At 36.2% G+C, this 14,364-nt stretch overlaps 1 protein-coding gene across 3 annotated transcripts in view; it reads right to left on the bottom strand.

Annotated features, from left to right (window-relative positions):
• PRKCE (protein kinase C epsilon) overlaps positions 1-14,364 on the bottom strand; it is a 293,250-nt gene that overhangs the window by 93,660 nt on the left and 185,226 nt on the right. For all 3 annotated transcript variants that reach the window (XM_056357343.1, XM_056357346.1, XM_056357344.1), the window contains 5 exons: positions 13,288-13,420; positions 10,467-10,609; positions 9,201-9,297; positions 7,321-7,535; positions 5,897-6,070 (listed from right to left, as the gene is read on the bottom strand). In XM_056357343.1, the coding sequence (XP_056213318.1) occupies positions 5,897-6,070; positions 7,321-7,535; positions 9,201-9,297; positions 10,467-10,609; positions 13,288-13,420 (762 nt within the window). The remainder of the gene's footprint in view (positions 1-5,896; positions 6,071-7,320; positions 7,536-9,200; positions 9,298-10,466; positions 10,610-13,287; positions 13,421-14,364) is intronic.

The following is a 14,364-nucleotide window of genomic DNA, read 5'->3' as shown; positions in this document are numbered from 1 at the left end:
TGAACATAGCTGTGCATAATTGTATATTAAAAAGTACCATAATAAAGCAGTAGAAATAACAATGCTCTATGCTTACCTACCATTTTATTCTATTTTTTACCATAGTTAACATGTACCATTAAGAAACTTTTGTCAATAATTTTATATTTAAATTGTATTAAAATATTTTAGCACTAAAGTAGCTAAAAATACAGGGGCTAATTTAGTCTTTTGTCTCACACGTACAAATCCACTGAAGCAGGGACAATAACGATCAGAATTGGGCTCTAAAAAGTTCTAATTTGACACTAATCAGTAACAAAAGGCAATGCAAACTTGTGTTAAACTGATTACACCCATATAGCAATATCTGCATAATGGCTTTAGCTGCTTAGCAACGAAAGTACAAGAATACCAGATAAAATGGATTATAGGCTCTGATTAGTCCCAGATGAATGCAACAGTGGCCAGTCAGTTAGGTTAATTTGCACCGTATATCATAAATGACGCTCCTCTGAGCTATTATTGCAGAAGACATTTACTTTTTTACAAACACACATAAGAAAAATAAGACTTGCTTTTACATTACCAAAGACAGTTTTGGTCATATACTACAATGATTCTTCTTAAATTAACTTAGAAAACATGACTATCATAAGCATACAATTCTTTTCCCCTTTGCTGTTGAGTATGTTCTTACACAAATAAAACAAGTCACTTTAAGAATGTAACTCCATTTTACACCTTTTGCAACGTTCTAATTTTCCCCACTGACACTTGTACACAATACTGTCGTACTGCTGGACTTTGAAACCCTCCTTGGAAACATTTAAATACAAGTCGTAAGCAGAAGGACTGACTACTCTTGGTTTTCACAGCGGGGTCTGATGCAGAAAGAGGTTCAGAGATTTGCCGAAATCACAAAGGAACATCATGACAGCTTGAAACGGAAATAAAATCTCCTAAATCTTAGCTTTATAAATGCCAGCCTTCTAGCATTATATGTGTGCTATACACAGTGCCAACACAGAGAAAGGAATAGTATCTGAACCACAATACTCACAATCTAGGATAAACCAGTAGTAAGCCACTAGGTAGAACATAAGTTAAGGCATCGACATAGTTGTAATAGTGTCACTACAGCCCATTCCTACATGCCCCTTCAGTTCTGCCACTGTCATGTGGCTAAACCCTGCCTTACGCCACCAGAACACAGGACAGATGTGAATGGCCTTTTGCAAGTTAGCACAGGAGCTACGCTATGAACAGATACACTGCTTTTAACATGCGGACAATTATAAGGAAAAAAAATAATGGTTTTATGGGTGGGATAAGTTTAACTATTTACCTGTAGTAAATGACTTTCTGACTTACTCTATCCTTTTCTAATTAATTGTTTTCTCTAAGAGAAATAGTTATAATGCTAAGGGTCCTTTACAAGTTACGTAACTCTATCATTCAATAGGAACATCACTCTGTACTAATAGTACTCTCTACTATGTCTGTGTATAAAGCAAATTTGTTAAAAACAGTACTCTGCAAAGAGCAGGAGAGCATTATTTTCAAATTTACCTAATTTTGTAAATTGGATTAAAAAGCAAACACTGGATGTTAAAAGCAGGAGCTCCCCAGTCTTCTAAATTTATAATTAATTATTGTAATAAAGCTTTCACTGTCTTAAATAATTTCTAAAACATTTTACTTCTTAAGTATTTTTATAATAATTCATTATAAATTTTAAGGTATGCACATATATGCATCTCACAGGGCAGAGGTCTAGAAAATTTTAAGTACTATGAAGAAGGTTGACAGGGGCGCAGGAAGAATAAAGTGAAGCTAGTAATAAATTTATTTTGTAGAATCTCAACTTGCCATTAAAAAATACTTTCATTTTCACAGTTCTGAACTTCCAACTGTGAAAAAAGTATCATAAATACAAGAAGGTCTTCAGAGAAAATACTTAAATACTTAATACTTAAATTCAGATAAATACTTAAATCCTCTTTGCCAGCCACCTGACTGAAGCATTATCAATAAAACTTAATGCTGATACCGTTCCATAGTTGATCACTGAGACATGGTATAAGGTTGGAGTGAGGAGGACACTGGGTAGTGGAATTGGGCAGCATCAGCATTACTATCAGGTAAGGAACCAGTACATAGAAGGGGAGAAAGAGAAGATATGAGGAAGAGTAAAAAAAAAGGATGTAAACGGTAGTAGTCCTGAAAAAACACCTGACAGTTTCTCAACAAAGGACACAACAAAGTCCCAAATAAATCAAAGAGGATGATAAGCAAAGGTCAGTTATTACAAAAATGCTGTACGTTGTGTGCTATGCCTTGGGCAACTTTAGCTATGGGAGTACCAAATACGGAACGCAGTATTCTTCATTTATATAACAGCTGACAGACACATGCAAAACAGAACTCAAACCTCTGAATACACCGATAGATGCACTGACCATATATTCTGGCAAAACGAGAAGGGAAATGCTGCCATAGTATAGGGTGTTGAAAAATACTATCCAACTGTGACATAAGATATGCTATACTGAAATATCTGAGCTCCTTCCATGTAAAAACATGCATCAGCTGAGGTCCTGTCTGTAAATTTTTTGTTCCTTCTAATGTGTAGGACTGGGTTGCTGAGTTCATACCTCAAATATTGCTAATAAACCATCATATATCAGTTTTGCACACTTTACCCCAAGCTTTGGAACAGAACCCAGCTCTCTTAACTTCCAGGTCACTGCAGAAAACTGCAAACAAACCCCTGAAGTACAATATTTGAATATATATAATTTCAATACAGAATGTTGATTTTTGGGGGTGTGAGTCATTTTTTGATGGGCTTAAAACAAACTGGTTTGATCAAAGTTAGCTTTTGGATTAACTAGGTATATGACAAATACCAGTCCAAGAATAATCCTTTAAAATGAAGAAGCTACATGGGACTGCTAAATTCAGATCTGTAGGGCTAAAAACACATTAGTGTATAAGGTATGCTGTTATTAGCCATTATTTGGCATGCTTTCTGAATTCCAAGATAATTTTAAATATGATCCCTTAACTTGTGATAATAACAGAATCATTTACTAAATGGTCTGCTCCATGTAAAAAACATAATACAGAAGCATACTTACAGTAAAAAAACATATTAGGCAACTTTTCTTCAGTGTCTTCACCCTATTACTGAAGGAAAACACTGCAATATATACAGTCAAACTCATATGTTCGCATTTTTGTGGAAAAGGAACAAAGCACGTAATGTCATTACATAAAGTCAACCTCTGAATGCTTTGACAATGCATACTGAGTCAATCTTCCCATTAAGTCAGGGTGTATACAACAAATATGCTCTACTTGAAATGTAAAATTTAATTCCAGCATGATCACTTCAGGGACCAGTTCTGCAAAGCACTGCAGCCATGGCACAGCATACAATCACAGCGTAAGTAACTACACACTCCTGTTAAACACATTTTTATCGTACAATAGCCTTTGTCTCAGTAAAGCTATTTTAACCACAGTCCATGTTTGTTTGAGCAAGTTTTTCTATGTGTTTTTCCTCTCAACCTGAGCAAATCATTCAGTGACTAATTTATTTGGTACATTTTCATTTATCATTCATAAATAATTTGTAGCTTTAGCAGCTGAGGGTTTTTTGGGATTTTTCTTTTTTTGTTTTTTCTTTTTACAAAGAATTCTTTGCAAATTGTTCATAGGCCACACTCAAAAAATCTCTTCAATTTTTCAGCTGTGGACTTTTAATGTGATTGGGTTTCACTAGGTGTATTTTGGTTGTTTCATAAGTCACTAGCCTATGACTTGTAACTATACATCACTTAACTATCAGATCCTCTGTGTTCAAGCAAAGCCATATAGTTTCTCTCTGGCCAAGAAATATGGGAAAAGAGAAGATGGTAAGAAGAATTTCTGAATTCTGATGAATTACCCTGAGGAATGGCTTTGGAGAGCAAGGAGGAAGGCAGAAAGCATGACACAAAAGAGAACAGATGAGAAATATAAAAGGGAAGAAATCTTCAGGAAACTAGAGGAATAGCAGGAGAACCTTCTGTCATAATTCACTTAATGTAAAACTGATCTTTACTGATGTTCTGCCACATGACTCGCATCAGGCTGCATATACATTTTACACCTCAGGGAGTGCGGTCTGCCTTAATCCTAAATGTCTCCCTTCTCTTCACAGAGTTCGTCCCTCACTCCAGTACAATCTTTTTTATCACTTTCTTCATCTGAAATAATATGCTCAATTCTAGTTATAGACTTTAAAATAATACATTAAAACCTTAAAACACTATGTTCACACACATTCAAATGAAATGAAAGTCTGAACACATGAAACATCCTGTAGACACAAATTCTATACACAGCTTCCTGGTCGTCTTCAAAGCATATAAAATATTAATGCATTGTCACTATTTTAAGAAATGTATAAACATATTAAACATTCATTATTTGCATATTTCAACACACTATAATCTTGATCCTACTAGCCATTTTCCTACAGTTTTCCCGCTACCCTATCTATCTTTCTTGTCAACTTTGCTGGAAGATGTTTTAGTCAGAGCTTTTCTCTAATTCTACACACATAATTATTGCAATAGCTCATTTCGGCCATTTATAGTTTTGGTTATAATACATGAATATGTAGGTATTTACACTTACATACACTCATATACACCATTAGTAACCTTTAATTTTACTCAAAATGCTAATTTATTCATTTAATCTTGAAACCTTTCCCTTAAATTGACTCACATACTCAAACGTAGTGTCTTACTGAAAGAAACCACCACAAAACACAGAAATTTGAAAAAGGCTGATTGCTTTTCAATCTATATACATTGCTTTCATACATATATATTAACGTCTAAACTTATTTCCTACAGGTCAAAACCTCATCCTGTTGAAATGAATGGAATACTTAGTTCAACAGTCAAAAATTCAAACCTTAGTGCTTCGAAAACATTTTATCAGGCACTTCAAAAATAAAGGATGCTACTGTAAATAAAATTATATGTTTGGTATTCTATCTGCAAGGCAGATTCACCTTGTGTTTTGGGGTTTTTTTTGTCCATAAAGCTTTTTGGACAATCAGGTAAGAAACAGTCCACTCAGCTAAATGTCAAGAGAAATAAAGAGACTAAAATAAAACCCAGAAATATTCTGTGAACACAGCAGGTTTCAAGCACTTTGACGGGATTCAGAAATCCTATGGAGTCAGCTACACCACCCAAATATTCACTTACATTTAAGCAGCAAATCCAAAACATGCTATGAAGTGTAATTCTATACAATAAATTACAAACAAGTAACATGCCATGGGAACAGGCTCTCATTATCAGCTTTCTCATCCTTTCCTTCTCCCAGGTCCTCAAGTACATGGGTGGCATTAGCACTGTAGGAACTTATTTGATAAGCAGTATACCTATTTCCTTTATTTTTTGAATATGTTGTATATTATGCAACACAAGAAAACTGAAAAGGTGAGTGTTCTACCAGAATCTTATTTCTGACCAGATAATTTTAGATTTTTTGCACTGAATACTGCATGTTAAAAATATTTGTACTTAATTCAACAAATGATACACCTATTAATGTACCAAAGAAGCCCAGAAAATGGCACCTTAGTAGGGGTTTTTTTGTGGTTTATGTATGTGTTGGGGTTTTTTATTTTTTTAACTCATTTACTGCCATCTCCTGGTACTTACAAGGTAATAGCATTTATACTATTTAACAGTAGCCAGTGCTCCTGTTCAGTCCTGCTGAAACGCCAAAAATGTCTCAGAAATATTTTCAAAATATTGCTGTACTTTTCACATGACTGTTTTATTCTGGAAATGGTGAATATTGTTCCTTGGGCAGAAACTGGTAAAAGGTTCACGTAGCTTACCTTTGTCTGGAAGCAGCAGTAAAGTTGTGTTAGGTATGGATGTTTCCGTGCTAATGCCAGAATTCTTTTTTCTGTCATTGTACAGTCTACATCATCATCTTGAAGTATGACATCTTTCTTCAAGACTTTCACTGCATATACTTCATCTTTTCCTTTCAGCTCAGCTAACATTACCTAAAACAAACAAAAACTCTGTTTACACACAAACAACAAATACCATCAATGCGTGGTTGCACGTGAGTTTGCACAGAATAAGACAGTTACATACATGCCTGAATTAAGCTGCACGTTTATAAAATTAAAACCAATGTAATTTAAAAAATATATACCTCTAGTATTCTTTAAATTTGAAACAGATGGTATCTACTTTGTTTGTTAGTTAAGAATGCAGAAGATAAAAAGTTTTTATCCTGTCATTCAAATATCCTAATGAGTACCTACTAATGAATGAGATGTCAAACACTAAGGAAGGAAGTTGACATAGAACAGAAATTTATCCCACTTTTATCTCCCACTTTTGGTAGTGAGATTAGCGTGTGATGAACTTAGTATACAATCCCACGTACCATTTGAACTGGTTTAATGTTGTCGATTTTAACTACTACTATTGTTTAAGGTTCAAGTCCTATACTCTGTTTAAGGTCAGTTCTGGCTTGGAGCCAAGGTAATCTTCAGAGAAAGGATTAGAAAACAGGGAGACAAAAGAAGTGCTTCAGCCCTGTTCCCCTGCATCTGCAGTTCCCGTATACCAAGGAAGGAAGAGTGTACTTGTGAAACACTCACATTTCAGTCCTGCTCTTTGACTGCACAGCACTGTAAGCCCTGTAAATAAAGCAATGTCCCTTCCACCCTCATCAATTCCCTACTGTGGGAAGATACCTGGCGAGTTACACCTTTGCCACATACACCGTATTTCAGTCAGCTGTCCAAGCCTCTTGCAGTCATAGTATCTGAGTGGAAATGCTTCCTTCAGCACTGAACACACCCACCGAGGCAAAACAAGCACACAAACTGTTCTGTGAAGTAAGTAAACTTGAACTGGGTATTATCTAAAACCGGAATGTACTCAGGACTCCACAGCATTATTCCCGGGATATTTTCTCCTGCTTGACCACAACTAATTGTTGAACAATATGTATGTAACTGTACGTCTTCATTACCAATATCCTAAAACAGTGAAACATTAACATTTTGTTTCAAAAGGCTTGACCCTAGTTAACGAAGTGAGCTAAGGCAAAGAAAATGCCAGCTGATCAGGAGGCTGATATTCCTGATCTGTAGGACAAAAGCTGCTTTTACCCAATGGGTAAAAGGAAACCCTAGGGTGGATGCACTTTCTGAATGTCACTATGAATACTTTCAAAGCAATACAGTCAAAAAAAGCCTGCACAGTGAAGCGGGGGGGAGAGAAGCAAGCTACCCACCTTGCCAAAGCTGCCTTTCCCTAATACTTTGATGAAGTTGAATTCTTCAAGGCCTATTCGCTTGGTCTCAGCTTGTTTGAGCTCCCCATTTTCACCATTCTCCCCAGTTTTGTTAAGCTGGTTGTCTGTTGATGTTGTAGCGGTTGCTCGGTGTTCTTCTCCCCGATTGTCAAATGATAATGCTTTCCTAATGTTGTTTTCCAGCTCTTTGATTTCTGTGGAAATGTGAGAAAAAAGTGTTTAGCCAAGCATCAGAAAAATAGCCCGTGTTAGTCTGTATCAGTTTGGAAAGGGACATTTCATCATCCTCGAATACAGTGTAGAGCATTCTGTGGTTAAGAATACATATTTAGCAAACTGCTTCTCCACCTTACAGTAATCAACCCAAACCCTCCTCTAACAAGCCTTTTAAAATGAACCTAAGAGAATGACATATCCAAAACTTGAAAGGTAAGTCAGAATAGTAGCCAAATAGTTCGTTTAGTGATTTTGGGTGTTCCTCTGCCACAGAAAAGTGCTTTGTTCTGAATATCCCTATCTTCCTGCAGCCCTTAGTCATCTTCCTGCTTAAGTATTTTAGAGTTGTGACTTCAAAAGTTCAAAGTATAGTTGGGTGTCCCACTCATTGAAGTCAACATGGATGGAGCATCCTACTCGGCTCCAGCTATTATCAGACGCCTACCAATAACGTATTTGGCTACTTCCTAGCTGCTTCAAGCAGCAACTGTGTAGATCTGCTAAATGGTTTTGAAAGTTTCTCAGTGTTAAATACAGGGAGTCTTGGTGACTAACGGTACTGGGGTCTGCCTCAAGCTCTTGCATAATACTTCTGCCTGCTGGCCTTGGAAGCAACTTTACCTGACAGCTATGAAAGTGAAAGTTAAGAGAAAATTTAGACAAATTCTTTGTTCTTATTCTAAGTAAAACATCAGATACTTTAAGAATCATTAACCAAAATACTGTCTGTGAAACAAAAAGGTTGACAAATTTTAAAAAGTTCTCAACTCAAGAGTTTTACAGTACTTACTACCATGGAGCTTTGGACGTGTCTTCCCTAAAAATAAGGCTGAGAAATTTCTCAACTGTAAATAATTTTCAAATAATTTGACAAAAAAGTGTCTTCCTGTGCCCTGGTGTAAAGATTTTTCATCATCAGTTTACACACGTGATGGTACATAAGATACCTCAAATACTTTTGATTTTTAAGAACAATCAGATCAGATTCAAGAAGTGCTGCTGACATTGACATTCTGTCAATCAGGCTGTTTAGCTCAATGAAATTATGTTATATCAGTGAAGACTGAAATATTTGTCTCCAAATCTATGCACCAAAAAAACCTAAATAAAAATATCACTGAAAGGAAACGTGGTTTTACAAGCCTCTAGAGACCACACAGCACACCTAACTGGATGTAAGTTTTTATTATCACAAATGTTCATTGTGGAATTGCAAGGAGGCAATTTTATCTAAAAAACTTATTAACAGAGTGGATTTTCAGGTAACTAAAGGCTCTCTCAAGTTCTGTGTACTATTTAAAATGTTCTCACTCTTAGAATACATAACCTTCTTACATAAAAGTATTTGGTTAGGCAAGGACTCAACTAGTAAACTTAGTATTTCGAGATGAGTGTTCTAAAATTTTCCCTTTAAAAGTCACTTAATTTTACTTTTATAAGTAAAGTCACTTTATTTAAATAAGAAGGTGGCCTTTGAAAAAATTTTTTGCAGTTTGTAATTTGAAATGCTTCTTTTTCTGGTGTTAACTACTTGATTAATTTGGTTCTACGATGAGCTGGAGCTCATAGCTTTTTTACTCCTCATACAGAAGGCAAATATATGGCAATATATATCAATTAGGAAATAAAAAGAGATGTCTGACCTTGATCACATGGAGAAGTTGGTGCTGACTTTGACCTATCTTCTTCTGATGATGCACTTCCAGGAACTGGTTGTTGAGTCTCTGCACCTGCAATTAGCTAAGAACAATTCCAAAAGGGGTACTTAGCTATGAGATCCCCCGGTGCCAAGAGGAAATTTAATTTAACAGTAGTTCACTCATAGAAGTACAAAGGAAAGGAAAAATGTTCTACTGATTCTCACTGGCAGGACCTCAACCATACAGTAGATGGCATCACATCAAATGGAGAGCACAATATAAACAGAGACAGAACCAGCAATTTAAAGAAAAATAGGTTCCTAAATTTAAATAAATGTAATAAGCATACTCAGAGAGTGGGAAAGTTTTGCATAGCCATCACAAGTCTGTGTAGAAATCTATCCAATAAATACATTCAACTACAAGTATCAGCAAGCACTGCAAACTAAAGTAACAACAGTTACAGTAACTGTTGTTGCAGTAACAACACAACAACATCTTTTCCCAGAAGTCACAGATTTTTTCCATGTTTCTGTAACATTTTAAAACAGTGTACATGGGATCCAAGTGTGTAATAATCAGGAAAATGAACAGACCCAAGTGTCAATGTTCCAAGAAATGATGGGAAAAATTGCCTATTTCTATAAGTGAGAGCACCGGGTCTGTTATTCCAGCCACAAAAATAGCGATAGAAAGTGTGTCCAAATTCTGATCCAGGATACGTATTATCAATCCAGAATAACTCCATCAACTTTGGATATACTTGGGGTGACCTATGCTTTTTATTTCTAGAACAGCCTAATTCTTCCTGTAATAACTGGAGCCATCACCTGGCAAATAGCTCCTCTTCATAAGAATCAGCACATTGCTCATTTATCAGCATTTATAATGTTACGGAACAGTGCTGTGTCTCAAACAATCAATTATCAGATGCCAATTCTGAGCCATTTATGTTTTCATGAACTCTTGTGTCAGACACTGTCTGTCTGTCAAATCTCCTTCCTCAAAATTAAGAAGGGGAAATCCTTCCAGAATCTATACAGACTCCAGGTTTGCAAAATTGTACCAGTTTAAAATAAATTTCAGATCAAAATTCAGAATAGATCGTTTGCACTTATAAATAAAAGCCAAAGTCTTAGCTCTGTACTGACTTAAAAAAATTCTGTACTGACGTAAAAAAAAAAAAGTGGGATTGAACCCCAACTAGTGAAGTCACAATACAGCCATACTTATCTCATTTTTTAATGTGATACTACATAGTAAAATTACCTTTTTCCTCCTCTGCCCACTATTAGTGATCTTATCTGGAGTGACTCCAAGATCTGCAAGAACTTTAGCTATGCCTCTAGCATCCACTCCACAGTTTGGTGCCACATTTGTTTCACAGCGTCGATGTACATTCATCTTGCAAACTGAAAGATAAAGTAACAGAGTAAATTAAATACTACCTTGGCATGCATTTGCCTTACTAAATCAGACCTTATTGGACCTATGAATAACTTTTTCAAATAGAAGTAATGTCAGTAGAAAAATACTTAGCTGGATTTGCAGTGACACTTCAATGCTAATATAAAATTATTAGCCTGGTTATCATTCTTCTGCTATGGTAATGCAGAACAATGTTTTTACACAGTACCCAGAACAGACACAGAACAATGAAAATAGGTAATGATCCTATATATATTACAAAGAAATTGAATTAGAAGAAAAGTCCTTCAAAGCTTGCATTTTAGCAGTCCACTTCTACTCTCATACGGAAAGCACAGCATTAGTTCCTCGTGTATTATTGCTTCTTACTCTATTGTGTACTAGTAAGAAGGAAAAAGGTTGCATTTCTTCCAGGTTATGGGACAGGGGGGAGAACATAGCTCCAGTAAAAATATAGTAGTGTGGGTTTGTTAGGAGCAGCTGACATGTTTTAGCTTAGACTTCAGTGCCCTCTTGTGGAGCAAGACATAAAGAAAGTGAAACTGCAAGTGTAATTAAATACTAGACTAACATTCAATTGCTCAATTCCTCCATTATTTTTTAAAGGAAAAAAAAAGTACGTATTTATAAAGCTGCATTTCATTATACTGTTCATCAACGATGCTTTCACAGTATAAGCCCTAAAGAAACAAACCACGTTTGCCTCTGAGACTACACACAGGTACTATATCTGCAGGACTAATCATATGCTTCAGAAAGCAGGCGCCTTTCCTTTTCAAATATGTTTCAGCTCACAAGAAGAGCAAAAAGAAATTGCTACACATGGCACTTTCAGTGCATGGCATGTATGTACATTCAGTGACAAAAGCTCAGTGGTAAGTAAAATATTTGACCTAGGATCCTTAACAGTGGACACTGAGGAATGGAATTGCTTGAAATAAACTAACCAGGAAAATTTGCTACAGTCCAACTTCATTAACATATTTCATAAAAAGAAACACAGGAATCAGCAGAGAAAACCTTTAGAGGAATAAACCTCTGGAATACATTTTTCGTGGTGTTAATAACCACACTGGGCATGCAAGTACATCTCTGAAGAAGCGAGCATTGTTTGGCACTTAAGAGAGAAAACAAAGAACAGAGAAAATGACGTTTCCAGCTCAGCTGAGTTCTAGATTTTATGCAGATCATACCGTATTTTTATGGACATGGAGAAAGCAACGTAGGCTCCCTGAACTGTTGTTTCTATGCATCTGCTACATGGTTAAATGCATACATATGAGAAATAACATTATTTTCTACAGTTAAGAGCAAATGAACCACTATGGTACTTGAGACAGAATATGAAAATGAACTACTATATTCACAGATTAAGTGGAGAGATACTATATCTCTGATTACAAATCAAAGAGGGGAAAAAATCAGGTTTAAATGAAAAATCTTGTCTGAACACATCTCTACCATAATTAAGAGCATTTCAACAAAATCTTCATTAGTAGTAAAGTAACAGTATTTAGTCTACTAAATAGTCTAGTCTGCCCACTAGCTCAAACCACAGGGGAAGGCTTGAACTTCAGAATGCTCTCACTGTGTATGACTTTGCCATGAAAGAAATTTCTTCTTTCCCTTGCTGCTCAGCATTTTGTGACACGAAACATTAGGTTTTACCTTCACCTATACTAATGTCTCATACTAAATACTGCAAAGGATATATTTCATAGATCACGTGTTTATATATACACATGTGACTCCACGTTTCTGTACTTGAGATGTGCACATAACATAATTTTTGTATTTATGAAAATGGACTTACTCATTCATATAGGCGTAACAAAATGAAAATGCTTAGAATCCCACTAGGTACTACTTCCTAAGAATCTGAAAATCTTCATGACATCATTCCCATCAACTCACTAATTGAAGTATTTTATTCACTATTTCTAAAGTATTACTATGCTTTGCAAGTGTTTGTACTGTTTTCTCCCCCATCCAGAATATATAGCTGTGCTTGGAACGAGGAGAGACGGAACCAGCCATTTCTGTTAGACAGAACGGCATGAATGCACCTTCCAGCAGTACCTTCATATACAGGTACTGTACAGAGTACATAGTCCTTAAGCTGAAGAACATGATGAATCCTTCCTTTTCTGGAATAGAGGGGCAGACTGTCACAAAGGACGATTTAGCTAAACATGAGAACACCTCATCTACTGGATATAGGCATACAGGACAGATTCTGCCTCGCCCAGCCAATACATAATAGTAACTTTTGAAGATGGTAGTAAAGGGAAAAGTAGCTTGAGTAATGATGCTTAGAAAGTTCAACAACCAAGACCAAAAACGTGAAAACACAGAAGGCATGTAAGCTGAAGGGTTGTAATTCTCATGCTCCCAATTTTCTGTCAACTTCTAATTTCCTATGTGGCAATAAACCGGTGCAGCAGTGAGTGCAAAATGTGCTTCTGCACGTCTGTCCTCTGTATGTCTTACTGGCTGGTGTTGCAGACAGGGTAAAGGGCTATTTTCTAACCATGACAGCAATCCTTACCGCAGTCTGCTGTTTACTTTTTATTAATTTCTGTACATGCTGCAAAAGAAGAACTTGAAGTCTTTCCAAGTCTACAAGTCATACAAAGAAAAGCTCTGAAGTGGTAATCCTTACCTTTGCATTGTAAACCTTGTCTCAAAAGACCCCAGAGCAATGAACCACAGTGGTCACAGAAGGTGGGCACTTTGTAATTGTGAATGCTGAACTTGTGAGGCATGTTGACACTGAAACGCTGGGATCCTACTTGCTGAAAAAGGAGAGCACAGTATATTACATTCTAATTGATTTCTTTATAATCAGTGTACACTGAGGCCCTGTTATGCTTTGAAACCACACAGAATTCAAACAAGATGAAATAGGCCTGTGCTCAGGTGATGATTTTTGCATTAGATACACTCCAGCTCCAGAGCTCTTCTCACTACTTTATTTGGGGAAAAGAGGGGGAAGGGCTGCTGTTGTCCAAGAGATAAAGGTTAAAATGTACTTCTGGGTACCTCTGGGAACAACAAATACACAGCTATCAGGAAGGATCTCTTAATGTGGAAGTCGAGGAAGTCACTCCCAACTGTTTTAGGAGCAGGAGGCCAAACTAATACAGGACTAAGAAAGAGAAATATACCACAACCCCTTTGCCTTTTCATATCCCACTCTTCTTTAGGTTATGATAATGACAACGATAAATTGTTGTGTTCAGGGATTCCAAGGTATGATTACTTACTAATTAAAGGATGTAACCAATAAGTTTTTCTAGTGGCCACTGCATAGAATAAGATTTATTTTAATGTTTTTCCTTCTCTTTCCTATTACTGCTGGCTTCTCTCCAGTGATCTAGTACCCCTTCTAAACAATGAGAGCATTATATCAGCAAAGCATACAAGTCTCCACCAGTCTGGAGCCTGGGAATATAAATCTATGCAAGATTTTGTATCTTCCTGTAAGTACTACACAAAACCAGCACCAGCCAAACAGTCCTTTATCACAATCCTATGCATGTGATCAAGTTTCAAATGTAAAATACTGGTTGTGAAGCAGGTATTAAAGAATGCTTCCAGTATGGGAAATTGTAGTGAATTGTGCAGAAGAATGAGATCAGTTAATGTCTCAGCCAAAGTCGTATCAAAGTTGAAAGAGTGGCTTAAAACTGTCATTACATACAATTCTGATTTGTAATTTAAGACTAGGCTTTTCCAA

Source organism: Falco biarmicus, chromosome 12 (genome assembly GCF_023638135.1).
Source record: "Falco biarmicus isolate bFalBia1 chromosome 12, bFalBia1.pri, whole genome shotgun sequence".
Classification (NCBI taxonomy): domain Eukaryota; kingdom Metazoa; phylum Chordata; class Aves; order Falconiformes; family Falconidae; genus Falco; species Falco biarmicus.
Note: the sequence above shows the minus strand (reverse complement) of the source record. Positions and strands in the feature narration are given on the sequence as shown.